This window comes from Perognathus longimembris, chromosome 2, assembly GCF_023159225.1.
Source record: "Perognathus longimembris pacificus isolate PPM17 chromosome 2, ASM2315922v1, whole genome shotgun sequence".
In the NCBI taxonomy this organism is placed as follows: Eukaryota; Metazoa; Chordata; class Mammalia; order Rodentia; family Heteromyidae; genus Perognathus; species Perognathus longimembris.
Genome location: NC_063162.1, coordinates 1148372 through 1175747, shown reverse-complemented (window position 1 = coordinate 1175747; position 27376 = coordinate 1148372). Strand labels below are relative to the sequence as shown.

General features: G+C 57.8%; 1 protein-coding gene across 5 annotated transcripts in view; it reads left to right on the top strand.

Annotated features, from left to right (window-relative positions):
- Jakmip3 (Janus kinase and microtubule interacting protein 3) overlaps positions 1–22984 on the top strand; it is a 71458-nt gene extending 48474 nt beyond the window's left edge. For 2 of the 5 annotated variants that reach the window (XM_048338011.1, XM_048338009.1), the window contains exons 12-21: positions 373–435; positions 2144–2242; positions 2934–3032; positions 3127–3180; positions 5782–5847; positions 6477–6545; positions 6627–6704; positions 9612–9815; positions 12010–12075; positions 22153–22440. In XM_048338011.1, the coding sequence (XP_048193968.1) occupies positions 373–435; positions 2144–2242; positions 2934–3032; positions 3127–3180; positions 5782–5847; positions 6477–6545; positions 6627–6704; positions 9612–9815; positions 12010–12075; positions 22153–22290 (936 nt within the window). In that variant the 3' untranslated portion in view covers positions 22291–22440. Of the gene's footprint in view, positions 1–372; positions 436–2143; positions 2243–2933; positions 3033–3126; positions 3187–5781; positions 5848–6476; positions 6546–6626; positions 6705–9611; positions 9816–12009; positions 12076–22152; positions 22441–22904 lie in introns of those variants that run through there. The other 3 variants (XM_048338010.1, XM_048338008.1, XM_048338007.1) reach the window with 2 other exon arrangements.
- The last annotated feature ends 4392 nt before the right edge of the window (positions 22985–27376 follow it).

Genomic DNA, 27376 nt, shown 5'->3' with positions numbered 1-27376 from the left:
CATATGTGCCCTATGACAGAACACAAAGTGCCCTCTGTCCGTGTGTCCTGAGTGTGAAGTAGACAGAACCCCTGAGTGTCCCATCCACCCCCATTTCTCTGAGACCCCAGCTCTTCCACCTAACCTGAGCCATAGCTGACCATCCATGCTGTACCTTGTACTTCCGGGCACCTGGCCTGAGGGCCACTCGTGTGGTACCTCACGCCACCCTGAGGCGAGGTTGGGCTGCTCCGAGAAGGCACAGGTTTCCATTACCTGCATGCTGCCATTAGGTAGCCATTTTGGAAGGGTGGGTGATTCTGTGCTGCCCAGAGGCTGGGCCGTGGCCCTCCTGCGGGAGAGTTCTGTGCTCATTTCACTTCTCTTTTCAAGGATATGAAGTGGATTGAAGAGAAGCAAGCTCTTTATAGAAGAAATCAAGAGCTTGTAGACAAGGTGAGTGTCGGCCCAGGGCATGAGTGTGCAGTGGTCAGGGGAGGGGAAGCTGACACAGGTGGGGCTGGGCACGGGGCCCGCCTATCCCTGGCTCATCCCGAGAGGTCCATGGGAGCCCTGGCCTACTTGCTCCCCTCCTCCCCCACCGTCCAGCAGGGCCTGCGTCTGGGCATGCTGGGCCATGCTGCCCAGCTCCATGGGGGACAGCTTGAAAGCGCTGCCCTTCAGCCATCACGGAGCCCTCAGGGTCAGAAAACTCCTCACCACAGGGCCCCTCGTGGAGGCTGGGTATCCCCGGGGAAGCACCATGGGGGTCCACCATAAACCTGCTTCTCCTCTCTAAGACATTGTAGTCCTGACATGACCAGGGCGGCAGCCCGAGACCCAGGCTCTCTGGGCCCCCGGGTGACGAGAGGCTCCAAGAATGCTGTCATCCCCTCTCCAGCTCTGAGCTTTTGGGTTGGAAATGCTTTTCTGATTGAAATGAGTCAGAAAGAGTGCACAGACTTAGAGTCTAGGGTTGCATTGTGTTCTAGGGTGTCTGCTTCCTCTCTGACCCCTTCCCTTTAATTCAGCCCACCCACTGGCCTGGGTTTGAGGGGCTCGGCAGTACCGGGAGCCTTAGCATATGGGTGATTTGTTAGATTATAGCTGGGCAGTTGGAGACCATCCCAAGGGTGTGTGGGGACCCCAGAACTGTTGGGGCAGGTGACATGGAATGAGGCAAGAGGTGGGAGACTACAAATCCAGAGGTAGGAAAGTTGGTAGGGGCCTTAGAGCTGGTTTAGGAGGTCCCTTCGTCTCTATTACACCTAGTCATGTATACTTAAATAGAAACACACTTTATCTTATATACACTCAAGTGCTGGCATGTATGTGCACTCATGTGTGAACTTAAACCTATGTACATTTACACAAATGCACAGTTAAGTACTGTATGCACACAAATGCTCATATGTGAGCTTATACCCATGTACACTCACAGAGACACGCACTTACATACTGTATGCACACAAATGCTTGTATGTGAACTTCTCGTGTACACTCGTACAACGACATATACTTAGGTACAGAGTGCACACCGGTCCTGGCCCTGTGCGTACTCCACCGAAACCAGCGGGGAAGTGCAGGCGCTGGCCCTGGGAAGGGCACGGTGCTGATTGGACAGGCTCCCTCACAGGAGTCCTGGGCCCCCAGGTCCAGAGCTGGGAGTGTGTGTGTGCACCAGCATGCATGCACGTGAGTGAGTGTGTGTGTGTATGCACTGCTTGCCCACAGTGGTCAAGCTGTCCTCATGAGGCTGCTGAGTCTCTGCACCAGGGGGCCACTGGTTGCCCCACATCAAGTTCACTCATTACCCCCAGTGGCTTCCTCTGTGAAAGTCCCACCATCAGCCATCAGGTCTGGAGTGCACACAGCAACATGGCCATCGTCAGACCCTGAGCTCCAGGAGCCAATGGGACAGCTTGGCCTTGGCAGTCACCACATCTCTGCTCGGGAGTCCCCTGTTCACAGCACCGAGGCCCCAGCTTCTCCCTGCTGTGCTTAGCCAAGGGGTAGAGATGCAGCCAGGTTCACAAGGACACTGAGTGCTCAGGGCCACATGTGCACTGGGGAGGTCAGCTGTCCCCAGCTGGCGTGGCTGTCACGTGGCTCTAGTGAGTGAGAGCTGGATCTCTTCTCGCCTTATCCACCTTCTGCTTTTCAGATAAGACAGATGGAGACAGAAGAAGCCCGGCTGAAGCATGAGGTCCAGGATGCAAAGGACCAGAACGAGCTGCTGGAGTTCCGGATCCTAGAGCTGGAGGTAGGGCTGGACCACAGTGATGCCAAGGCTGGGGCAGAGGTGCCACTTAGTGACCAGAAGCTCGTCATCCGTGTCCTGCATCCCTGGCCCATGTCCTCTACTGTGACCTAGAGAGGAGGGGAGGAGGAGCCAGGCTCCTTGGGGGAAGTCAGACTGGAAGTGGGACAGTGTTTGCCTTGCCTGGGCAGCGTGGCCCAGCTGAACGAGGAAGAAGCCCCGCACTCGATCGCAGCCTTCCATCTCAGCCCAGCAGCAGAGTTCTCAGAGTGCTCCCACTTACCTGCTGCAGGGCTCTGGCATGCTCCGTGGGGATGACCCCTCTGCATCCGGGGCCCCTGCACATGGCCCTGCCTGGGCGGGCCATGAGCACCACAGCTGTTGTCAGCCCCGTGGCTGTCTCCCCACCTACGTCTCTTCCCTGAGCCTTCTGGTAGTCCCAGGCCTCACCGGCATAGGTGCAAGTAGGGTCTGGGATGAGCATCACTGGGCCAGAGCTCGATGAGGCCTGCCCGCCCGGGCTCCGCTAACATACGAGCTGTCTCTCACTGGGGCTGCCTCGGGCATGCTGTACTGACTCCTTGCCGCATGGTCCTGGCCAGGGTTAACCCAAGCCTACCACAGCCCCCAGGGGAGGAAGGAGATGGGGAGAGAGGCCCACCACACCCACACCCAGCCCTCTGTTCTCTCTCAGGAGAGGGAGAGGAAGTCGCCCGCCATCAACTTCCACCACACTCCTTTTGTGGATGGAAAGAGCCCTCTCCAGGTGTACTGCGAGGCGGAAGGCGTGACGGTAAAGTCCTCCCCTGCCCCGGCCCCTGCCCCTCCCCACCCTGGCTGCCCGGTGGCTGCTCACACACCTTCTTGTCTGTCTCCTTGCCTCCTAGGATATCCTGGTCACAGAGCTGATGAAGAAGCTGGACATCCTGGGGGATAACGCCGTAAGTGTATGTTGCTCTCCTGATTTGTGCATGCCTCTCCATGCCAGCCTTCCCTGGCCCAGCCCTCCCCAGCCCAGGACCCTGTGAACCCCACTGAAATCATGCCATGGCCCGGCCTGTCCAAAGACCTCCTCCAAGGCCAGAGCCTGCTGGAGATGACCCCCTGACCCCTGCCCTTGGGAGAAATTTGCTCCGCACTGACTGCGATGCGTATGGCAACCCCCCCCAATCTCCAGCTAATATTCTTTCAGTCATGAGGTCTCAGTTTCTGGAATCACTCTTAGCCTTTTACCTCTTCCAGTCCCCCAGTGAAACAGGAAATACTGTTCTTAGAATATGCCAAGACCATGTGGTTCCATTTCCTGGGTTTGAGAGAAGAAGCAGAGTCCATAATCACCAAATCTCATTTGAGCAGGGTTCAAATGTCATGACAAAAGAATACGAATTACCATGTTGGCAAATAAATACACCCTTTCATCCCAACTCTGCAATCCCAGCCACCCCTTATTACCTGTCCATCTATCCTTTGTCCAACTTCCTCTGTCATTCACCCTTCCACCTACCCTTCATCCTCCATTATCCATCTATTCATCTGTCTGTTCATTCACCCCTCCTTCATTATCTACCCATCTATCCTGTCCTACTTCTTCCATATTCACTCCTCTATCTACCCTTCACCTCCATCCGTTTCTTAATCCATCCTCCTCCAACTTCCATTCATCTTCCATTATATATCCATCTATCTTCCATTCTCTGTCCTGTATCATTAACTCCCCACCAGTCCTCCATGCATGCATTCATCCATCCATCCTCCATTATTCACTCATCCATCCACCAGTCCTCCAGTTTCCATCATCATTAATCCCTTCACTCATCATCCATCCATCCATCCATTGTCCATTCGTCCTCCATACTCTGTGCCTTATCTCATGCTCATTGAGCTCTTTACCCTTCTAAGAAGGGCCCTTCTCTCCTCCCTTGTCCATCGCTTGAGGAACAATGGGGAGCAGAGTGGGGAGTTGTGCCCTGTGGGGAACTTCCTCCCACCCACAGCAGGAAAGCCTGGGGATTCTGTGTGCTCTGGGCTCCTGCCCTAGGTACTGCAGGCTCCTGGGATTCGCTCTGGGCACGCTCTGACTCAGAGCTGAAGAAACTCAGAGGCACCTGCCCAGGGCTTCTGTAGTGGAACTTAGTGTGACCACCCTCTCCAGGCCTGTTTCAGGCTCCTAGATCCAGAGCTGCCCACCCAGAGCACTGCTGAGTATGAGTGCCTGGAGCCACCACGTGGCCCCTGAGGTCACCAGCACAGAGCCCAGGACTAGAGAAAATTGCACTTACCTGGCTTCTACACTTAGAAGGCAGTTCCTTCGGGCTTGACCGCAGTTGCTATGACACCACATGGAGCCTAAGCCCATGGGTCCCTCCTAGAGCCCAGGGGCCCAGCCGAGCGAGGGCAATGACTGTCACAGACAGGGCGTGCCCGTGCCATGGCTGCCATCACTGGGTGCCTCAGCTCCAGGGCATCTTCACCTGCCTCGGTTTCCTCGGGATTGTGGAGAGACCCACAGAATGGAGGCCCATTCTCTCTTCATCAGGGCTGTGGTGGGTACCTAGGGAAGGAGAGGCAGAGGGACAGAGCAGAGGACTCCCTACTGAGGCTGAAGCATCGGTTGCAGCCACTTGTGGGTCAGGGCCAGGGACCAGGCAGTGAGCACAAGAGGACAGAAAGGGCCCTTCAGCAGCTCTGACCATGTGTGAGTTTTTAGCTGGTTTGGTGTTCAGGTGGACTCCTTCAGTTGTCCCAAAGCCAGTTGCTCAGCCTCCCTTCCCTACTTAACATCCTACCCATAAGTGGAGCCCAGGCTGTCCATCACCTTCCTGGGAGGAGGGAGCTAGGAGGAACCATAACTCGGTTTGCAGCACAAGAGCTGAGGAGCACTGGGCCTACCCCTGCAAGTGGGGGCTCCTGCCACACCCACCTGGGAGAGCAGCCACTGAGGCCTGGCCTGCCTGAGGCCACGGTGCCTGCTGCTATGGGAAGTGCTGTCCTGACTTTAGACCTCACCTGCCCTTAGGAAGCTCACTGTCCAGGGAGAGGGTGGCGGGGACAGGGTTTCCTAAGCCACCTGATCCTAAAGGGGAAGTCCCGGGGCTGGAGTGAGCCCTGGCCCCTCTGCCACCTTGCACACTAAGGCCAAGCAGCCAGATTTTGACACAGTGGGATTTGGGGTCTGAGCCTGCGAGGGGTCCACATCTTTAGAGGGCTCATTTGGCTCCAAAGCCAGACCAACGTGTGAGGCTGCCTGTACAGCATCCTGGGTTTAAACAGAGACAGGGACCGGATAAGAACAGCACTGGCGGTCCAGGGAAGCACTGGCCCAGCCACCCAGCTGGCCTACTTAGACTTTGGAAGTTCCAGGGCAAAGAGAAACAGTGCCCCAAGTAGACAAGGTCAACGCCAGAGGGAGGGCATCAGAAGTCCAGGTAGGGCATTCTGGTAGAAGTAGCCCTGCCCTCCCATGTCCATCCATCATCCAACCCCACACCCTGAAGGTGCTGCCCGTGACTGTGACTGTGCCTGTGTTCTGCTTTTGGGTGCAGAACCTAACCAACGAGGAGCAAGTAGTTGTCATTCAAGCCAGGACAGTCCTCACGTTGGCGGAAAAGGTAATGGAGCTGTGCAGGTGTGTGGGTATGTGTGATGGGGGTGGGGGTGGGGGCTTAGTCCAGACCAGGAAAGACACCCATTCCTGGAGCAGGGGCAATGGCATATGGGGGATCCACCAAGTCCTGTCTGCCAGGGGTAGATGGGCACTCCCCTGGGCCTCTGCAGGGGTCAGGGTTCACCAGACTTTACCCCGGCGCCTACTCTGGCTCATTCTCCACCCAGAGACTTACAACCGTATGGAATCAACAAAACCATGACATTTCCTATTCCGCTGGCTGGGGGCCACCCAACCTGGTCCTGGTCCTGGCCCAGCCCCACCTGCCCTCACTGAGACCTCCATCAGCAGGGCAAGGTTGCCCCAGCAAATGGAGGCTTAGGAAAACAGGCTACCCACCTCTCCTGATAGAGCTCCCGCACCCAATCCGGCATCTGTCTCTCCAGGGACAGTGTTGTAGGCAGACATCCTGGACACCAGGTAGGGTGGGTGGCCCCCATCCAGCTGGTGAATGGGGCCCACAGTGCCAGCCCAGCCTCCCTCCCAGGCCATCTCTATGAAGAAAGGGACGACATCCATGCCTGTGTGGGTGGCCCTAGGCCTCACTGTCACCTGATTGCTTTCTGTGTCCAGTGGCTGCAGCGGATTGAAGAGACGGAGTCAGCACTCCAGCGGAAGATGGTAGACTTGGAAAGCGAGAAGGTGGGTGGCATGTCCTGTGCCCTGTGGCTGGCATTGGCAGGTCTGATGCCCATGGCTGAGGCCAGTCCTCTTGTGTTTCAGGAGCTGTTCAGTAAACAGAAGGGCTATCTGGATGAGGAGCTGGACTATAGGAAGCAGGCCTTGGACCAAGCCCACAAGGTACGAGAAATGAGGCTAGAGATTTGGTTCCTTGCTCCTTGGTGTGCCAGAGGCCGGTATGGACCAGGCCCTGGAGCCCTGTGGAGAAAGCCAGGGCTCAGCGGCTCTCTGCCTTTTTCTCTCTGAGATCCCTCAATGTCAGCTCTGAAGACACTTTATTGTCCTGCCAGCAAATTTGGAAACTCATATGGAAACATGAGACACATTAGTAAAAATTTCACTGAAAAATAGCACACACTTTCAGACTAGTCCACTGCCGGACACAGCAGCATATTTGTCAGTTCTGCAGGAAGCCCTGCTTTCAGTCCTCTAACACTTGGAGAGATGCAGGTCTGGCCCTCGCAGTGCATCTGGCTGCCCTGCGGGAGGCCATTTCTCTTGCTCTCAGCTGCACACTGAGAAGCAGAAATGCCTCTGTGTTCTGCTGCTGTTGGAGGCAGTGCTGGAGACTCAGTGTCCAAGATGGGGCAGCACCATCTGCTGGGCTCTGGAACAACCCAGCTCGGCATCACAGTGGGTACAAGGGACAGATCACATGATCACAGGGAGCCTGTGGGCACGTCATTAATCCCTTCCACACGCACCACCCAGTGGCCTCATGGCCTCCCACTGGGTCGACCCTTGAAAGCTTCTATCACCGCAGCACTGTCACGCTGGGTCAGCCTTCCCTCACTGCACGTGACTCCGTGTGCTGCTGGGCATCTGTGTGAGCTGCCGCCTGCTTCTGTTCCCTCCCGAGAAGCTGGGGGAGCGGGCAGCCGCTCTGCAGGGGTCTCCTGCTGCTGCCTGTCCACCAGCAGAGGGTGGTCCTGCTTTGCTGTCTCCTATGGTTGGGCTGGGCTTTGGGCCTTTCTAGCAGGAAAAGAAGGCTTAGGATGGTGTGGGTCCAGGTGAGGAACTTCCCGACTCCCTGATGAGCCCCACGAAGGGTCTCATTTCACCTGGTGGTTGCACATGTAGTTGTCTCCCCACCGGGCTCCCTACCACAAGAGGGAGGGCGCTGCCAGAGGGTGTGCAGGTCCTGATCTGATAGCAGCAAGTGTCACCAAGACATTCACCCAAGCACCCAGCCCATCAGGCAGGGTCCCAACCATCATATCTGTGGGGATGCCTGAAAATGCTCCTTTGGGGAGCCCTGTTCAAGCTGTGAGCCCTCAGGATGATGAGGACGGTAATGAGGCTGGAGGTAGAAATTGTAATGCTAGGGCTGGGGATGTGGCCTAGTGGCAAGAGTGTTTACCTCTATACATGAAGCCCTGGGTTCGATTCCCCAGCACCACATATATAGAAAACGGCCAGAAGGGGCGCTGTGGCTCAGGTGGCAGAGTGCTAGCCTTGAGCAAAAAGGAGCCAGGGACAGTGCTCAGGCCCTGAGGTCAATGCCCAGGGCTGCCAAAAATAAAAATAAAAAAAAGAAATGTAATGCTGGCAATGATGGTGAGGTCAACGATGGTGATGATAAGGACCGTGGACATGGTGACGATGGTGTTGATGAAGGTGGTGATGATAAGGACTGTGAACATGGTGATGGTGATGATAGATAGTGATGATGTTGTAATAATGATGGTGATAATGATGATAGTGATGGTAATGATAGTGATGATGGCTGTGGTACAATCCTAGTTTTTAAAACTCACTGTGATTGGGGACCCAGCGGCTTACACATGTAATCTAGCTACTCAGGAGGCTGAGCTTTGAGGACTGAGGTTCAAAGCCAGCCTGGGTAGAATAGTCGGTGAGACTTATGTCCAATTAACTGCCAGAACAAACAAACAAACAAAAATCTGAAAGCAGAGTGTGACTCAAGTGGGAGGGCTCTAATCTTGAGCAAAAAAAGCTCAGGGACAGCACCCGGGCCCTGAGGTCAGTCCCAGTACTGGTAAGTAAATACGTAAATAACAGCATGCTGGTGTCAGGAGCACACTGTGCCATTTGTCTTTGAGAAGCAGCAGTGGCTGCGTGAGTGTGAGTGCGTGTGACATTGGGACAGCTCCTCGTGTGGCAATCTGGAACTGCAGTGCAGCACAAAGTCAAAATATGGCCTGTTTCATTTCCAAAATTTTTACCAAATCAAAGGACATTTCATAATTATTTTACCTAAAGAAAGCAGAACCTCCATTTCTGAATATATTATCACTTAAATGGGAAGAAAGGGACCCCGAAATGAAAGTTTGGATGAGAATTTGGTTTTGACAATGTTATGTCAAAATTTTTCCTGAAGAGAAAGTTTGAAATGACTCTGCCAGGTGTGATGTTTATAGTCCCTGCTATTCAAGCAACCCGGGATGCGCCTGAGGAGTTACACCAGGCTGTGCCCTCGCTGAGTGTGCCCAGGCCCCGCCTTCCCCGCAGGCAGAGGCTGCAGCCCTCAACTGGTTTTGGCGAAGCCCTCCCCTGTCTGCTGTGAGCTCTGCCCCCCCCCCCCCACCATGGGCTGTGCTGCCTGTGCTCCGCCCGCCCACCTGCCGGGACTCCAGTGGGGCCTGTGGCTCAGAGCCTGGTCCTTCAGGGGCCTCCCCTGTCTGCTGTGAGCTCTGCCGCCCCCCACCCCCGTAGGCAGTGCTGCCTGTGCCCCGCCCACCTGCCAGGACTCCAGTGGGGCCCGTGGCTCAGAGCCTGGTCCTTCAGGGGCCTCCCTCCCCACTTTCTGCACCAGGGCACTGCCCGACCTGGGTCTTCCAAGCACTGGCGGGGCCTGGGCCTGGTTGGCCTCTCTCCTTCTAGGATGTTTTGCTGGATAGGGAGGGGTGGTCTGCAGTGTGGTCCCCAAGTCCTGTGCACCCCCTCCCTCAGGGGAGGGTGACCTGGCCTCCAGGCTGCCCTTCTTGAAGTCCAGCTGGGGCAGGGTGGCATACTCTGGGAGGAGGGGAGGATTCACACCCTCCCCTCCCAACCCCCACCCCCCAGCGCATCTTGGAGCTGGAAGCCATGCTGTATGACGCCCTGCAGCAGGAGGCTGGGGCCAAAGTGGTGGAGCTGCTGTCCGAGGAGGAGCAGGAGAAGCTCAAGGTGGCCGTGGAGCAGTGGAAGCGCCAGGTCATGAGTGAGCTGCGGGAGCGCGACGCACAGATCCTGCGGGAGCGCATGGAGCTGCTGCAGCTGGCACAGCAGGTGCTGGGCGGGTGGAAGAAGGGCAAGGAGCGCTGTGGTGGAGCAAGGGGCACCATGTGGGAGGAGGGTGAGGCCAGCTTCCCAAAGCCCAGCCTTTGAACCTGATGCCCACACCTCCAGTGGCCACGCCTCCCCGTCCATGCTTCCAGTGGCCACGCCTCCCTGCCCGTGCTTCCAGTGGCCACACCTCCCTGTCCATGCTTCCAATGGCCACACTTCCAATGGCCACACTTCCCCTGCCCATGCTTCCAGTGGCCACGCCTCCCCTGCCCGTGCTTCCAGTGGCCACGCCTCCCCTGCCCATGCTTCCAATGGCCACGCCTCCCTTGCCCATGCTTCCAATGGCCACGCCTCACCGTCCATGCTTCCAATGGTCACACCTCCAATGGCCACACCTCCCCTGCCCATGCTTCCAATGGCCATGCCTCCCTGTCCATGCTTCCAATGGCCACGCCTCACCGTCCATGCTTCCAATGGTCACACCTCCAATGGTCACACCTCCCCTGCCCATGCTTCCAGTGGCCACGCCTCTCCTGCCCATGCTTCCAATGGCCACGCCTCCCCTGCCTGTGCTTCCAGTGGCCACGCCTCCCCTGCCCATGCTTCCAATGGCCACGCCTCCCCTGCCCGTGCTTCCAGTGGCCACACCTCCCCTGCCCATGCTTCCAATGGCCACGCCTCCCTTGCCCATGCTTCCAATGGCCACGCCTCCCCTGCCCGTGCTTCCAGTGGCCACACCTCCAATGGCCACACCTCCCCTGCCCATGCTTCCAATGGCCATGCCTCCCTGTCCATGCTTCCAGTGGCCACGCCTCCAATGGCCACACCTCCCCTGCCCATGCTTCCAGTGGCCACACCTCCCTGTCCATACTTCCAATGGCCACACCTCCAATGGCCACGCCTCCCCGTCCATGCTTCCAGTGGCCACATCTCCCCTGTCCATGCTTTCAATGACCATGCCTCCATTGGCCAATCTCCCCTATCCCTGCCTCCAATGACTGCACGTCACCATCCATGCTTCCAATGGCCACGCCTCCCCTGCCCATGCTTCTAATGGCCCTGCCTCCATTGGCCTATCTCCCCTATCCATGCTTCCAGTGACCACACCTCCAATGGCCACACCTCCCCTGTCCAAGCTTCCAATAGCCACACCTTGAATGGCCGCACCTCCAAGGACCACACCTCTCCCCTATCCATGTTTCCAATGGCTGTACCTCGGGTGACCAGGCCTCTTAATAGCCATACCCCTGATGGCCACACCTTTGATGACCACACCTCCAATGGCCATGCCTCACATTGTCAGTCTGAGTCCTAGCCCACCTGGTAGACTGCCTATCCCCCCAGACTAGCCTCTTAGCTTCCAGGTGGTATTGCTGAGGACCCTGGGTGGCAGTGTCCCTGTGTAGACCCTGATCCTCTATGCAGGTCTCCTCCCTGGCAGGTTCTTTTCATGGTAAGGGTGTTGTCTGGGGGCAGGGGCTAACAGGCCCAGCTTGGTTCTCATAGGAGGCAGGCTAGGTCCCCTGGTGTTTCTGACACTCCTCTGTATATCAGATTGGTCTGGAAGTGGCTTCTAAGTATGAGTTCCATGTTCTGAACACCCCAAAAGCAGAAACAGTGTGGATTCAGATTAATGCCCACACGAGTGCACTAGTTTACTGTGACAGCTGGCTGGCTTCTGACAGCAGGCCTGTTAGCTACTGGGACATGCACTGCTGCCTCCCCCCGCCCCCGCTTGTTAGCACCCTCCTCCCGTGGCCCCCTTGGTGTCCAGGGAGATGGGGGTGAGGACACTCGGCTGCAGACCTCTTGCTTGGTCACATGAGCCTCCAGGCCCCAGGCCTCACCCTCAGGACTGTTGTCCTGTGGTTGGCAGTTGTGACCTCTGACTACCCTTTAATCTTAGGTAATGACCCTGGGAGGGACTTGAACGAATTCTTTGCTGCCTGCCCCCTGGCGTTATATTTCCGGCCTGAGGAGTCAGGAGGTGTGGCCCCGGGAAGGTGGTCTGTTGTCTTTGAGAGAAGTGGTAACAGGTGACAGCCACCGGCACGAGAACTGGCCACCACCTGACCAGCACTCCTGCTACTTGTCTGCCAAATAAGCAAGGGACACTTGAAAGACATTTTGTTGTTGTTGTTTGACTTCCTGAATATTTTGATTATTGAAGACTCTCCTCCTTTTAATGTTGCAGAGAATTAAAGAGTTAGAGGAACGAATAGAAACTCAGAAGAGGCAAATAAAGGAGCTGGAGGAAAAGGTACTGTGATGCATCTTCCGGGCTCGTCTTGCCGGTGGAGCCCCCTGGTGGAGCCCCCTGCTGCACGCACCGCGCCGCACCGGCACTGGGCACGGAGCCACGGTGGCCTGGGATAGCTCTCCATGAGGCTGCCCGCCCGAAGCAGGGTGGGCTGAGCAGAAAGAGGTGTTGGGGTTAAACCTGAGGGCTCTGAGCCCAAACCAGAAGCCCTGCTGTGGCCCAGCCCCGTGGCTTCACGTTGCCTCAGGTTCCCCATCTGTAGGTGGACACCAGGTCACTGGTGCCCCTTTCCATGTCGATCCTCTGGGCGCAGAAGCATGTAGGCCTCCAAGTTTACCAGACTGTGGTCAGAAGAGCAGCCTTGACAGATGGGTGTGGGCCCCCTGGAACCTCCACAGGGCAGCGAAGGCTTCCCTGGGCTTCCCGTGCCCCAGGTCCAGGAACTCCGGGTGCTACCCTGAACCGGGGTTGGGTCACATACTCAGGGGTCTTCTCCGAATCTCCAGTTCTGTGAGGCTGGGGTCTGTTCATGTGTGTTGACAGAACCAGCACATCTCAGGCCCAGGTGAGGGACTCGTAGCCAGGAAACCCTGACTGCCGTGACGCCAGCCGGCTTTCTGGGCAGCTCTTGCCCTCTAAGACCAGGGTTCATTCAGAGATGTCGAGTCGTGTGTTTTCTCGGCTCTTGTGACCAGTCCTTCCTGTGAGGACCAGTCTCACCACATGACCAGCTGCGTATGGCGGCTGCTGGGCTCTCCTGCCTCCTTGTCCTCTAGAGACCACAGCAGGTAGCACTGGGGTAGGACACCCTCTGGTCAGTCCATCTGCCTGCCCTAGGAAGAGCCAGCTTCTGGATGCCCACTTCCTTAGAGCTGGGGCGGGCCTTCCTGTTGCCCATCCTAGCCCTGCAAGTCATCACTGACCCACCGCCCATCTGCTGTCACCCCAGACACAGCGTGCTCAGAGTGTCCCTAGCTCTGTTACCCCAGACACAATGTGCTCAGAGCGTCCCTAGCTCTGTCACCCCAGACACAGCGTGCTCAGAGTGTCCCTAGCTCTGTCACCCCAGGATGCTCAGAGTGTCCCTAGCTCTGTCACCCCAGACACAGCATGCTCAGAGCATCCCTAGCTCTGTCACCCTAGACACAGCCTGCTCAGAGTGTCCCTAGCTCTGTCACCCCAGACACAACGTGCTCAGAGCGTCCCTAGCTCTGTCACCCCAGGATGCTCAGAGTGTCCCTAGCTCTGTCACCCCAGACACAGCATGCTCAGAGCATCCCTAGCTCTGTCACCCTAGACACAGCGTGCTCAGAGTGTCCCTAGCTCTGTCACCCCAGACACAGCCTGCTCAGAGTGTCCCTAGCTCTGTCACCCCAGACAGTGTGCTCAGAGCGTCCCTAGCTCTGTCACCCCAGACACGTGCTCAGAGTGTCCCTAGCTCTGTTACCCCAGACACAGCCTGCTCAGAGTGTCCCTAGCTCTGTCACCCCAGACAGTGTGCTCAGAGTGTCCCTAGCTCTGTTACCCCAGACACAGCATGCTCAGAGTGTCCCTCGCTCTGTCACCCCAGACACAGCCTGCTCAGAGCGTCCCTAGCTCTGTCACCCCAGACACAGCCTGCTCAGAGTGTCTCTAGCTCTGTTACCCCAGACATGTGCTCAGAGTGTCCCTCGCTCTGTCACCCCAGACACAGCATGCTCAGAGTGTCCCTAGCTCTGTCACCCCTGACACAGCGTGCTTAGAGTGTCCCTAGCTCTGTCACCCCAGACACAGCATGCTCAGAATGTCCCTCGCTCTGTCACCCCAGACACAGCCTGCTCAGAGCGTCCCTAGCTCTGTCACCCCAGACACAGCCTGCTCAGAGTGTCTCTAGCTCTGTTACCCCAGACATGTGCTCAGAGTGTCCCTCGCTCTGTCACCCCAGACACAGCATGCTCAGAGTGTCCCTAGCTCTGTCACCCCTGACACAGCGTGCTTAGAGTGTCCCTAGCTCTGTCACCCCTGACACAGCGTGCTCAGAGTGTCCCTAGCTCTGTCACCCCTGACACAGCGTGCTCAGAGTGTCCCTAGCTCTGTCACCCCGACACAGCGTGCTCAGAGTGTCCCTAGCTCTGTCACCCCTGACACAGCGTGCTCAGAGTGTCCCTAGCTCTGTCACACCAGGATGCTCAGAGTGTCCCTAGCTCTGTCACCCAGGATGCTCAGAGCATCCCTAGCTCTGTCACCCCTGACACAGCGTGCTCAGAGTGTCCCTAGCTCTGTCACCCAGGATGCTCAGAGCATCCCTAGCTCGGTCACCCCAGACACAGCCTGCTCAGAGTGTCCCTAGCTCTGTCACCCCAGACACAGCGTGCTCAGAGTGTCCCTAGCTCTGTCACCCAGGATGCTCAGAGCATCCCTAGCTCTGTCACCCCAGACACAGCCTGCTCAGAGTGTCCCTAGCTCTGTCACCCCAGACACAGCGTGCTCAGAGTGTCCCTAGCTCTGTCACCCCAGACACAACGTGCTCAGAGCGTCCCTAGCTCTGTCACCCCAGACACAGCCTGCTCAGAGTGTCCCTAGCTCTGTCACCCCAGACACAGCCTGCTCAGAGTGTCCCTAGATCTGTCACCCCAGACACAGCCTGCTCAGAGTGTCCCTAGCTCTGTCACCCCAGACACAGCGTGCTCAGAGTGTCCCTAGCTCTGTTACCCCAGACACAGCCTGCTCAGAGTGTCCCTAGCTCTGTCACCCCAGACAGAGCCTGCTCAGAGTGTCCCTAGCTCTGTCACCCCTGACACAGCGTGCTCAGAGTGTCCCTAGCTCTGTCACCCCCGGATGCTCAGAGTGTCCCTAGCTCTGTCACCCAGGATACTCAGAGCATCCCTAGCTCTGTCACCCCAGACACAGCCTGCTCAGAGTGTCCCTAGCTCTGTCACCCCAGACACAGCGTGCTCAGAGTGTCCCTAGCTCTGTCACCCCTGACACAGCGTGCTCAGAGTGTCCCTAGCTCTATCACCCCAGACACAGCGTGCTCAGAGTGTCCCTAGCTCTGTCACCCCAGGATGCTCAGAGTGTCCCTAGCTCTGTCACCCCAGGATGCTCAGAGCGTCCCTAGCTCTGTCACCCCTGACACAGCGTGCTCAGAGCGTCCCTAGCTCTGTCACCCCTGACACAGCGTGCTCAGAGTGTCCCTAGCTCTGTCACCCCAGGATGCTCAGAGTGTCCCTAGCTCTGTCACCCCAGACACAGCCTGCTCAGAGTGTCCCTAGCTCTGTCACCCCAGACACAGCATGCTCAGAGTGTCCCTAGCTCTGTCACCCCAGACAGTGTGCTCAGAGTGTCCCTAGCTCTGTCACCCCTGACACAGCGTGCTCAGAGTGTCCTAGCTCTGTCACCCCAGACACAGCATACTCAGAGTGTCCCTAGCTCTGTCACCCCAGGATGCTCAGAGTGTCCCTAGCTCTGTCACCCCTGACACAGCGTGCTCAGAGTGTCCCTAGCTCTGTCACCCCTGACACAGCGTGCTCAGAGTGTCCCTAGCTCTGTCACCCCAGGATGCTCAGAGTGTCCCTAGCTCTGTCACCCCAGACACAGCCTGCTCAGAGTGTCCCTAGCTCTGTCACCCCAGACACAGCCTGCTCAGAGTGTCCCTAGCTCTGTCACCCCAGACAGTGTGCTCAGAGCGTCCCTAGCTCTGTCACCCCAGGATGCTCAGAGTGTCCCTAGCTCTGTCACCCAGGATGCTCAGAGCATCCCTAGCTCTGTCACCCCAGACACAGCCTGCTCAGAGTGTCCCTAGCTCTGTCACCCCAGACACAACGTGCTCAGAGTGTCCCTAGCTCTGTCACCCCAGGATGCTCAGAGTGTCCCTAGCTCTGTCACCCCTGACACAGCGTGCTCAGAGCGTCCCTAGCTCTGTCACCCCAGACAGCGTGCTCAGAGTGTCCCTAGCTCTGTCACCCCAGACACAGTGTGCTCAGAGTATCCCTAGCTCTGTCACCCCAGGATGCTCAGAGTGTCCCTAGCTCTGTCACCCCTGACACAGCGTGCTCAGAGTGTCCCTAGCTCTGTCACCCTAGACACAGCGTGCTCAGAGTGTCCCTAGCTCTGTCACCCCAGGATGCTCAGAGTGTCTCTAGCTCTGTCACCCCAGACACAGCGTGCTCAGAGCGTCCCTAGCTCTGTTACCCCAGACACAGCCTGCTCAGAGCATCCCTAGCTCTGTCACCCCAGACACAGCGTGCTCAGAGTGTCCCTAGCTCTGTCACCCCAGACACAGCGTGCTCAGAGCGTCCCTAGCTCTGTCACCCCAGGATGCTCAGAGCGTCCCTAGCTCTGTCACCCCAGACACAGCCTGCTCAGAGTGTCCCTAGCTCTGTCACCCCAGACACAGCGTGCTCAGAGTGTCCCTAGCTCTGTCACCCCAGACACAACGTGCTCAGAGCGTCCCTAGCTCTGTCACCCCAGACACAGCCTGCTCAGAGTGTCCCTAGCTCTGTCACCCCAGACACAGCCTGCTCAGAGTGTCCCTAGATCTGTCACCCCAGACACAGCCTGCTCAGAGTGTCCCTAGCTCTGTCACCCCAGACACAGCGTGCTCAGAGTGTCCCTAGCTCTGTTACCCCAGACACAGCCTGCTCAGAGTGTCCCTAGCTCTGTCACCCCAGACAGAGCCTGCTCAGAGTGTCCCTAGCTCTGTCACCCCTGACACAGCGTGCTCAGAGTGTCCCTAGCTCTGTCACCCCAGGATGCTCAGAGTGTCCCTAGCTCTGTCACCCAGGATACTCAGAGCATCCCTAGCTCTGTCACCCCAGACACAGCCTGCTCAGAGTGTCCCTAGCTCTGTCACCCCAGACACAGCGTGCTCAGAGTGTCCCTAGCTCTGTCACCCCTGACACAGCGTGCTCAGAGTGTCCCTAGCTCTATCACCCCAGACACAGCGTGCTCAGAGTGTCCCTAGCTCTGTCACCCCAGGATGCTCAGAGTGTCCCTAGCTCTGTCACCCCAGGATGCTCAGAGCGTCCCTAGCTCTGTCACCCCTGACACAGCGTGCTCAGAGCGTCCCTAGCTCTGTCACCCCTGACACAGCGTGCTCAGAGTGTCCCTAGCTCTGTCACCCCAGGATGCTCAGAGTGTCCCTAGCTCTGTCACCCCAGACACAGCCTGCTCAGAGTGTCCCTAGCTCTGTCACCCCAGACACAGCATGCTCAGAGTGTCCCTAGCTCTGTCACCCCAGACAGTGTGCTCAGAGTGTCCCTAGCTCTGTCACCCCTGACACAGCGTGCTCAGAGTGTCCTAGCTCTGTCACCCCAGACACAGCATGCTCAGAGTGTCCCTAGCTCTGTCACCCCAGGATGCTCAGAGTGTCCCTAGCTCTGTCACCCCTGACACAGCGTGCTCAGAGTGTCCCTAGCTCTGTCACCCCTGACACAGCGTGCTCAGAGTGTCCCTAGCTCTGTCACCCCAGGATGCTCAGAGTGTCCCTAGCTCTGTCACCCCAGACACAGCCTGCTCAGAGTGTCCCTAGCTCTGTCACCCCAGACACAGCCTGCTCAGAGTGTCCCTAGCTCTGTCACCCCAGACAGTGTGCTCAGAGCGTCCCTAGCTCTGTCACCCCAGGATGCTCAGAGTGTCCCTAGCTCTGTCACCCAGGATGCTCAGAGCATCCCTAGCTCTGTCACCCCAGACACAGCCTGCTCAGAGTGTCCCTAGCTCTGTCACCCCAGACACAACGTGCTCAGAGTGTCCCTAGCTCTGTCACCCCAGGATGCTCAGAGTGTCCCTAGCTCTGTCACCCCTGACACAGCGTGCTCAGAGCGTCCCTAGCTCTGTCACCCTAGACAGCGTGCTCAGAGTGTCCCTAGCTCTGTCACCCCAGACACAGTGTGCTCAGAGTATCCCTAGCTCTGTCACCCCAGGATGCTCAGAGTGTCCCTAGCTCTGTCACCCCTGACACAGCGTGCTCAGAGTGTCCCTAGCTCTGTCACCCTAGACACAGCGTGCTCAGAGTGTCCCTAGCTCTGTCACCCCAGGATGCTCAGAGTGTCTCTAGCTCTGTCACCCCAGACACAGCGTGCTCAGAGCGTCCCTAGCTCTGTTACCCCAGACACAGCCTGCTCAGAGCATCCCTAGCTCTGTCACCCCAGACACAGCGTGCTCAGAGTGTCCCTAGCTCTGTCACCCCAGACACAGCGTGCTCAGAGCGTCCCTAGCTCTGTCACCCCAGGATGCTCAGAGCGTCCCTAGCTCTGTCACCCCAGACACAGCCTGCTCAGAGTGTCCCTAGCTCTTTCACCCCAGACACAGCCTGCTCAGAGTGTCCCTAGCTCTGTCACCCCAGACAGTGTGCTCAGAGCGTCCCTAGCTCTGTCACCCCAGGATGCTCAGAGTGTCCCTAGCTCTGTCACCCAGGATGCTCAGAGCATCCCTAGCTCTGTCACCCCAGACACAGCCTGCTCAGAGTGTCCCTAGCTCTGTCACCCCAGACACAACGTGCTCAGAGTGTCCCTAGCTCTGTCACCCCAGGATGCTCAGAGTGTCCCTAGCTCTGTGACCCCTGACACAGCGTGCTCAGAGCGTCCCTAGCTCTGTCACCCCAGACAGCGTGCTCAGAGTTTCCCTAGCTCTGTCACCCCAGACACAACGTGCTCAGAGTGTCCCTAGCTCTGTCACCCCAGGATGCTCAGAGTGTCCCTAGCTCTGTCACCCCTGACACAGCGTGCTCAGAGTGTCCCTAGCTCTGTCACCCTAGACACAGCGTGCTCAGAGTGTCCCTAGCTCTGTCACCCCAGGATGCTCAGAGTGTCCCTAGCTCTGTCACCCCAGACACAGCCTGCTCAGAGTGTCCCTAGCTCTGTCACCCCAGACAGTGTGCTCAGAGCGTCCCTAGCTCTGTCACCCCAGGATGCTCAGAGTGTCCCTAGCTCTGTCACCCAGGATGCTCAGAGCATCCCTAGCTCTGTCACCCCAGACACAGCCTGCTCAGAGTGTCCCTAGCTCTGTCACCCCAGACACAACGTGCTCAGAGTGTCCCTAGCTCTGTCACCCCAGGATGCTCAGAGTGTCCCTAGCTCTGTCACCCCAGACAGTGTGCTCAGAGCGTCCCTAGCTCTGTCACCCCAGGATGCTCAGAGTGTCCCTAGCTCTGTCACCCAGGATGCTCAGAGCATCCCTAGCTCTGTCACCCCAGACACAGCCTGCTCAGAGTGTCCCTAGCTCTGTCACCCCAGACACAACGTGCTCAGAGTGTCCCTAGCTCTGTCACCCCAGGATGCTCAGAGTGTCCCTAGCTCTGTGACCCCTGACACAGCGTGCTCAGAGCGTCCCTAGCTCTGTCACCCCAGACAGCGTGCTCAGAGTGTCCCTAGCTCTGTCACCCCAGACACAGTGTGCTCAGAGTGTCCCTAGCTCTGTCACCCCAGGATGCTCAGAGTGTCCCTAGCTCTGTCACCCCTGACACAGCGTGCTCAGAGTGTCCCTAGCTCTGTCACCCCAGACACAGCATGCTCAGAGTGTCCCTAGCTCTGTCACCCCAGGATGCTCAGAGTGTCCCTAGCTCTGTCACCCCTGACACAGCGTGCTCAGAGTGTCCCTAGCTCTGTCACCCCTGACACAGCGTGCTCAGAGTGTCCCTAGCTCTGTCACCCCAGGATGCTCAGAGTGTCCCTAGCTCTGTCACCCCAGACACAGCCTGCTCAGAGTGTCCCTAGCTCTGTCACCCCAGACACAGCCTGCTCAGAGTGTCCCTAGCTCTGTCACCCCAGACAGTGTGCTCAGAGCGTCCCTAGCTCTGTCACCCCAGGATGCTCAGAGTGTCCCTAGCTCTGTCACCCAGGATGCTCAGAGCATCCCTAGCTCTGTCACCCCAGACACAGCCTGCTCAGAGTGTCCCTAGCTCTGTCACCCCAGACACAACGTGCTCAGAGTGTCCCTAGCTCTGTCACCCCAGGATGCTCAGAGTGTCCCTAGCTCTGTCACCCCTGACACAGCGTGCTCAGAGCGTCCCTAGCTCTGTCACCCCAGACAGCGTGCTCAGAGTGTCCCTAGCTCTGTCACCCCAGACACAGTGTGCTCAGAGTGTCCCTAGCTCTGTCACCCCAGGATGCTCAGAGTGTCCCTAGCTCTGTCACCCCTGACACAGCGTGCTCAGAGTGTCCCTAGCTCTGTCACCCTAGACACAGCGTGCTCAGAGTGTCCCTAGCTCTGTCACCCCAGGATGCTCAGAGTGTCTCTAGCTCTGTCACCCCAGACACAGCGTGCTCAGAGCGTCCCTAGCTCTGTTACCCCAGACACAGCCTGCTCAGAGCATCCCTAGCTCTGTCACCCCAGACACAGCGTGCTCAGAGTGTCCCTAGCTCTGTCACCCCAGACACAGCATGCTCAGAGCGTCCCTAGCTCTGTCACCCCAGGATGCTCAGAGCGTCCCTAGCTCTGTCACCCCAGACACAGCCTGCTCAGAGTGTCCCTAGCTCTGTCACCCCAGACACAGCGTGCTCAGAGTGTCCCTAGCTCTGTCACCCCAGACAGTGTGCTCAGAGCGTCCCTAGCTCTGTCACCCCAGGATGCTCAGAGTGTCCCTAGCTCTGTTACCCCAGACACAGCCTGCTCAGAGCATCCCTAGCTCTGTCACCCCTGACACAGCGTGCTCAGAGCGTCCCTAGCTCTGTCACCCCAGACAGCGTGCTCAGAGTGTCCCTAGCTCTGTCACCCCAGACACAGTGTGCTCAGAGTGTCCCTAGCTCTGTCACCCCAGGATGCTCAGAGTGTCCCTAGCTCTGTCACCCCTGACACAGCGTGCTCAGAGTGTCCCTAGCTCTGTCACCCTAGACACAGCGTGCTCAGAGTGTCCCTAGCTCTGTCACCCCAGGATGCTCAGAGCGTCCCTAGCTCTGTCACCCCAGACACAGCCTGCTCAGAGTGTCCCTAGCTCTGTCACCCCAGGCAGTGTGCTCAGAGTGTCCCTAGCTCTGTCACCCCAGGATGCTCAGAGTGTCCCTAGCTCTGTCACCCAGGATGCTCAGAGCATCCCTAGCTCTGTCACCCCAGACACAGCCTGCTCAGAGTGTCCCTAGCTCTGTCACCCCAGACACAACGTGCTCAGAGTGTCCCTAGCTCTGTCACCCCAGGATGCTCAGAGTGTCCCTAGCTCTGTCACCCCAGACAGTGTGCTCAGAGCGTCCCTAGCTCTGTCACCCCAGGATGCTCAGAGTGTCCCTAGCTCTGTCACCCAGGATGCTCAGAGCATCCCTAGCTCTGTCACCCCAGACACAGCCTGCTCAGAGTGTCCCTAGCTCTGTCACCCCAGACACAGTGTGCTCAGAGTGTCCCTAGCTCTGTCACCCCAGGATGCTCAGAGTGTCCCTAGCTCTGTCACCCCTGACACAGCGTGCTCAGAGTGTCCCTAGCTCTGTCACCCTAGACACAGCGTGCTCAGAGTGTCCCTAGCTCTGTCACCCCAGGATGCTCAGAGTGTCCCTAGCTCTGTCACCCCAGACACAGTGTGCTCAGAGCGTCCCTAGCTCTGTTACCCCAGACACAGCCTGCTCAGAGCATCCCTAGCTCTGTCACCCCAGACACAGCGTGCTCAGAGTGTCCCTAGCTCTGTCACCCCAGACACAGCGTGCTCAGAGCGTCCCTAGCTCTGTCACCCCAGGATGCTCAGAGCGTCCCTAGCTCTGTCACCCCAGACACAGCATGCTCAGAGCATCCCTAGCTCTGTCACCCCAGACACAGCGTGCTCAGAGTGTCCCTAGCTCTGTCACCCCAGACACAGCGTGCTCAGAGTGTCCCTAGCTCTGTTACCCCATACACAGCGTGCTCAGAGCATCCCTAGCTCTGTCACCCCAGACAGTGAGCTCAGAGTGTCCCTAGCTCTGTCATCCAGGATGCTTTCACCCCGGCGGGCCCAGCGTGGTCACAGCGTCCCTGGCATGTGTCCTGACTGTGCCTGCTTCTGCCCTGCTGGCCACTCTGTCTGTAATCGTATGTCAATTCTTGCTGGAAACACTACAACTCTTTTTCTTTCTCTTCTTTTCTGTCTCTCCATCCTCCCCTTTGCTTTTCAGTTTTTATTTTTGTTCTTGTTTTTCTCCCTAGCGTTCATTCTCTGGTCATAGCTGGTCTTGGCTCTCTGACCTGGTGAGTACATCCCTGCCTGGGTTTCCCATGAGGGCCCCCCTCCTCTTCTGGGGAGACCTATTTCCCATAATTGGAGATGCAGGGGCTGCCCCGTAGGCTTCCAGAAAGCTTGAGAAAGATCACAGTGCTCTCCAGCGACCCACGTTCTTCCTGCAGTGGTGGACCCAGAAAAGAATAGAGGTGCACCAGTGCAGGAGTGAGCCCTGACCCTGGAGCAGAGCATGCAGATAGATTCTTATTGGTTTGTTTATTATGGCTTGACCTCAGGGCTTCAGCTGCCCTTTAGCTTTCCTTGCTCTCAGCTGGCACTCTACTACTAGAGCCACAGTTCTCTTCTGGATTTTTGCTGGTTAATTGGAGATAAGTCTCATGGACTTGCCTGCCCAGCCTGGCTTTGAACTGCAATCCACAGATTTCAGCCTCCTTAGGAGCTAGGACTACAGGTGTGAGCCACCACTGCCTGTCTATGAAGATCGTTTTGTGATTTGCCTTTGTTCTCTAGGACGTGGGTCTCCAGACCCACTGGGGCTTAGCCACATGCGTGGAATGTACTGGCCTATCCAGGCCTTCTGGTGGGCCTGCCCACAGGCCACAGGCCAGGCTTGGTCACTGCCTCCTGCCATGCCAGAGAGGCGTGTGTCCCGTTTCCTAGGGAGCGGCAGTCGCCCGGGCAGCCCTCTGATTGCTGGGCTCTCTGCCTTTTCTTCCAGCCCCCACAGAGTTGGACCTCTGTCCTCTAGGGGCACCAGAGAGTGGCGGGTGCCAGGGGCAGCATGGGACGTTGCACCTCATCCTGATGACCCAGGAGGGCCCCGGCTCCGTGCGCCTGCCCTGTGGAGGACGAGGGCGTGGGCTTCCAAATGAGGCCCACCGTCAAGTGATGCGAGCCAGCACCGCAGCTGGTACCGCCACCTAGCGCTTCCCTGGGAGAGGCGTGGCCTCGGCGGCTGGACCGTGGAGTCTGTCCTCACAGACGCCGGCCTCCACCCCAGTCCTGGAGCGTGTGAGCCATTCCCTGCCGTGCAGGGGCAAGAGCTGCTCCCGTGTGGAGCCCGGGACCACTCTTTCTTGTTCCTCCGTAACCGTCAGTACGCGCGGAATGTCTTGGAAACAGTACGCCCTTAACGCTGGTGCCAAGATGAAGGCTGTGACCTTGCGACCTTCGTCAGGGACGGCCCCCGTGGCAACGCAGGCCCATGCCTGATGCCGAGACGCACTCAGTCCTGAGCAGTGGCCCCTGAACAACCCCGCGGCCAGCACGTCCTGTGCTGTGTCGTCTCCATGAGGACAGACGAGAGTCACGGCCCCCGCTGGCCTCACTACCTCACCCCAGCCCACGAAGGCCCAAGTCCCACGGGCAAGCTGCTGGCCAAGAGCACAGCAGGATGGCCAGAAGATGGACCAGGAGCGGGATGGCCGAAAGGGGGACCGGGAGCATGGTAAGGGATGTGAAGTGATCATGGGAGCCTCGGGAGACGAGCTAGACCCTAGAGAAGGCAGAAGCAGCAAGGACCCGGACACCACGGCACTCCCAGACTGGAGGCTTCGCGGCAGGTTGGCTGAGAGCTGCAGACAGCCACGCTGGCCAGAGTGGCCCTGTCTAGGGCCTTTGTACACAAGGAGCAGGGCCCAGGTGAGAAGAGCAGAGCATGTAGTCTGCGGATAAGCAAGGGCTCGAGTCCGGTGGCCTGCAGGTACGTGTCCTCTCCGCGGGAGCCATGTCACTTCCACGCTGTGGTGGCCGCACCCGGGGTGAATGAGCCTTGAGGTGTGGCGCTTCCCCTTCCAGGGCACCTGGGCCACTGCATGGGAAGATGCTGGGTTTGCGTCCGCTCCGCGCTGGACCCGGCCTGCATACGGGCAGTCCCACCCTCCCTCCTCCTGCTGACCTAGGTACCCAGGCACCTTTGAGGGCCTCTGTCGAGCCTGCCCGAGCTGCCAGGCGAGGCCCCTCTTCAGGCCAGGACTGGCCGTTTCTGCCAGCTGTCTGCGATGCCCCCTTGCTGCAGACGAGCCTCTGAAACGGGTAGCCCTTACGGGAAGCCTCCCGGGACGCCCTGTGCCCGGGACCCTGGAACAGCGAGGAACAATGCTGACTCCCTCTTCCCAGGCCTTGCCACAGACAGGAAGCCCTGGCCCAAGGCGTGAGGGGTGCCACCCATCCCGTCCCCACTCCGCAGGCACGGGCGGAACCGTTTCCCTCCCACTGGGTGGATGACGCTCACTCTGAGCACAGCTTCTCAGGATGAGCCACTCCTGGGGCCCTGAGGAGTAGTGGGGTAACTCAGCCATGCCTGGCCTCCTCCTGGCCCCATGGGGAGACGACAGCGAGGCAATGGGACTTGGGCGTTCACTCCTGGGCTCTGCCTGCACGAGGCAGATGCTTTCCTGGAGGGTGCTTGTCTCTCTGCCTGTCAGCTGTCAGCCCCCCGGAAGGGGTGCAGAGACTCCGGGTCCTCTGACCAGGCTGCAGGGTCTGGACATAGGCTTCTGCCCTCGTGGCCTGCTCAGCGTCAACTTCCCATAGCCCACGAGTGGCAGCCGCCCCACTCAGGACAGAGCAGGGCTAGGAGAGCCCCGGGGAGCGTGGCGGGAGCCAGGAGGGTGTGGACACGGACGCTGCAGGCCGCTGGTATGTGCCAGCGTGCTAGAAACCAGCTCGCTCCTGGCTCAGCCTAGCCAGGGCACACACAAGACCCTACTTGGAAAGTACCTAAAGCAAGAAGGGCCCGCCAGAGGTGTGGTTCAAGTAGAGCACCTGCCTAGAAAGTGTGAGGCCCCGAGTGCAAGAGAGAGAGCGAGAGGCCACAGGGTGCTCCTTTAGGTGGGCAGTGCCGGGCTTTCTGGAATGGCCTGTGACTAGAGCAGGACGCTAAGGGGGGAGGGGCCCCTGTCCCCAGGGGCATGTCTTGCATGATGATGTGGTTGTCAGGGAGGCGGGTGTCCCAGGTACAAGGTAGCATGTAGACCCTGTACTCCTCCGCGGGCAGAGGCACAGCCAGCGAGCTTGCTCAGAGGCCTGTTCTAGAAGGCTGCAGGCCCAGTCCCTCAGAGAGACCACCGAGAGCCACACGGGGGCACTCCAACCCCACAGGCTCTGCAGGACTGAGCGGAACGGCCGGCCAGTCCCTCAGCTGCCTTCCCGACCGCCTTCTGCACTGAGCCGGTCACCGCGCAGCCGCTTTCTGGGCCGGGGCCGTCGGGATCTCAGCCTGAAGGTCACCCAGCTGTGATGGTGGTGAGCTCTACGTAGCAGCAGGCTCCTTGCCCGTGTAGACACAGCTGGCGGGGCCCATCTGCACCACCACTCCTCCCTCCCCGTGGGCCAGGCTGCAGCGCTGGCGTCTAACTCAGTGTGTGGACTTGCAGAGCACTCAGTGTCTTAAGCCTGAGCAGGTTGCAGATGGAGGAGAGTCTAGTGAGGAAGGCTGGGAGATGGGCGGGTCTGGGCCCCTTTACAGGTGCCCGTTTGTTGACCTCTAGGGCCTGGACCATGGTGGACAGACTCGCTGATCCGAGCTGATTTGTAAGTCTGGGACCCAGAGGTGACCCCAAACCATGTCCCTCTCCCAGGATGCTGGAGTGGTCAGGGGGGAGGGGAGGGGGCAGCTGGGGGGGTCACAGGTACAGCAGGGGCAGGTGGGAGGCTATGTCTTGGCTTTGGGGCTGGCTGGCTACAGAACATCCCCATGGCCTAATCCTAACCCCTAACCTTAGCTCTAAACCTGGGTACTCCTAAGGGGGGAGACGACCATGTTCTCTAGACCATGTATGACTTTTTTGGGGGGTGATTTTATTCTCTTGGATGTAGAAATGCGTGTATGTGCACTAACCTAGGCACACATCTGTTTACCTACCTCTCCGTCATTTGTCTATATATCTACCTTCCATCTATCATCTGTCCCTCCTTATCTATCTTATCCATCCTCGATCAGTCCACCACTCTCGTGAGCTCCTAATGATGCCTCCAGTTCTAGCCTGCAATGCGTGGCTTGTGCCGGCTCCCTGCCCTTACTCTCCACATCTCTCTGGGTGGTGGTGGGACAGGGGCTATCACTGCATTTGCTTATTTGCTCAGCCCTAGATAGAAACAGGGTCATTTCAAAATTGCCTGGCTGTGTCCTGTAGGATACAGATGGCTAATTAGAGCACTATTTTCATTTTGGGGGGAGTCAGTTGTGAGGCTTGACCTCTGGGCCTGGGCGCTGTCCCTGAGCTCTTCAGCTCAAGGCTGGTGCTCTACCACTTGAGCCACAGCGCCACTGCTGGTTTTCTGGTGGTTCATTGGAAATAAGAGTCTCATGGACATTCCTGCCATGGCTGGCTTTGAACTGAGGTCCTCAGATCTCAGCCTCCTGAGCAGCTGGGGTTATAGGCCTGAGCCACTGGCTCTCAGGCATGGTCTTGATTGTCCTGTGTCTTACAGGGTCCCTTTCCCCGGTGCTTTCCCAGGTCTCTGGGGATGGTGGGTGTGTGGCCCTACACCCAGCCATTGGTTGAGCTGGACTCTGTAGAATTCCTTCTGTTGTGACTGGCTTTCAGTCTCGGTCCCCTTATCTATGACTCCCAGGTAGCTAGGATTACAGGCTTGAGCCACCACACCTGGCTTCCAACTCTTCCCCTTTTTTGATTGGGTTCTTTGTTTTCTTGTTATAGAGTTTTGAGTCTTCTTTTTATAATCCAGGTTGTTCTTTTATTTATCACCTCTATATTTCAGCCCTTCTTTTGTCTTTTTATTCTCTTAAAAGTATCTGGTAGGGCTGGGATTGTGGCTTAGTGGTAGAGTACTTGCCTAGCATGCATGAAGCCCTGGGTTCAATTTCTCAGTTTCACATAAATAGAAAAAGCTGGAAGTGGCGCTGTGGCTCAAGTGGTAGAGTGCTAGCCTTGAGTGAAAAGAAGCCAGGGACAGTGCTCAGGCCCTGAGTCCAAGCACCAGGACTGGCAAAAAAAAAAAGTATCTGATAAAGCTCTTAATTTTGATGAAGTCTCATTTATCACATTTTTTATTGTTGCTGTTGTTGGTCATGGGGTTTGACCTCAGATCCTGGGAGCTGCCTGTGGACAATTTTTGCTCAAGGCTAGCGCTCTACCACTTTGAGCCACAGCTCCACTTCCAGTTTTTAGGAGGTTAATTGGAGATAAGAGTCTCACAGGGCTGGGAATATGGCCTAGTGGCAAG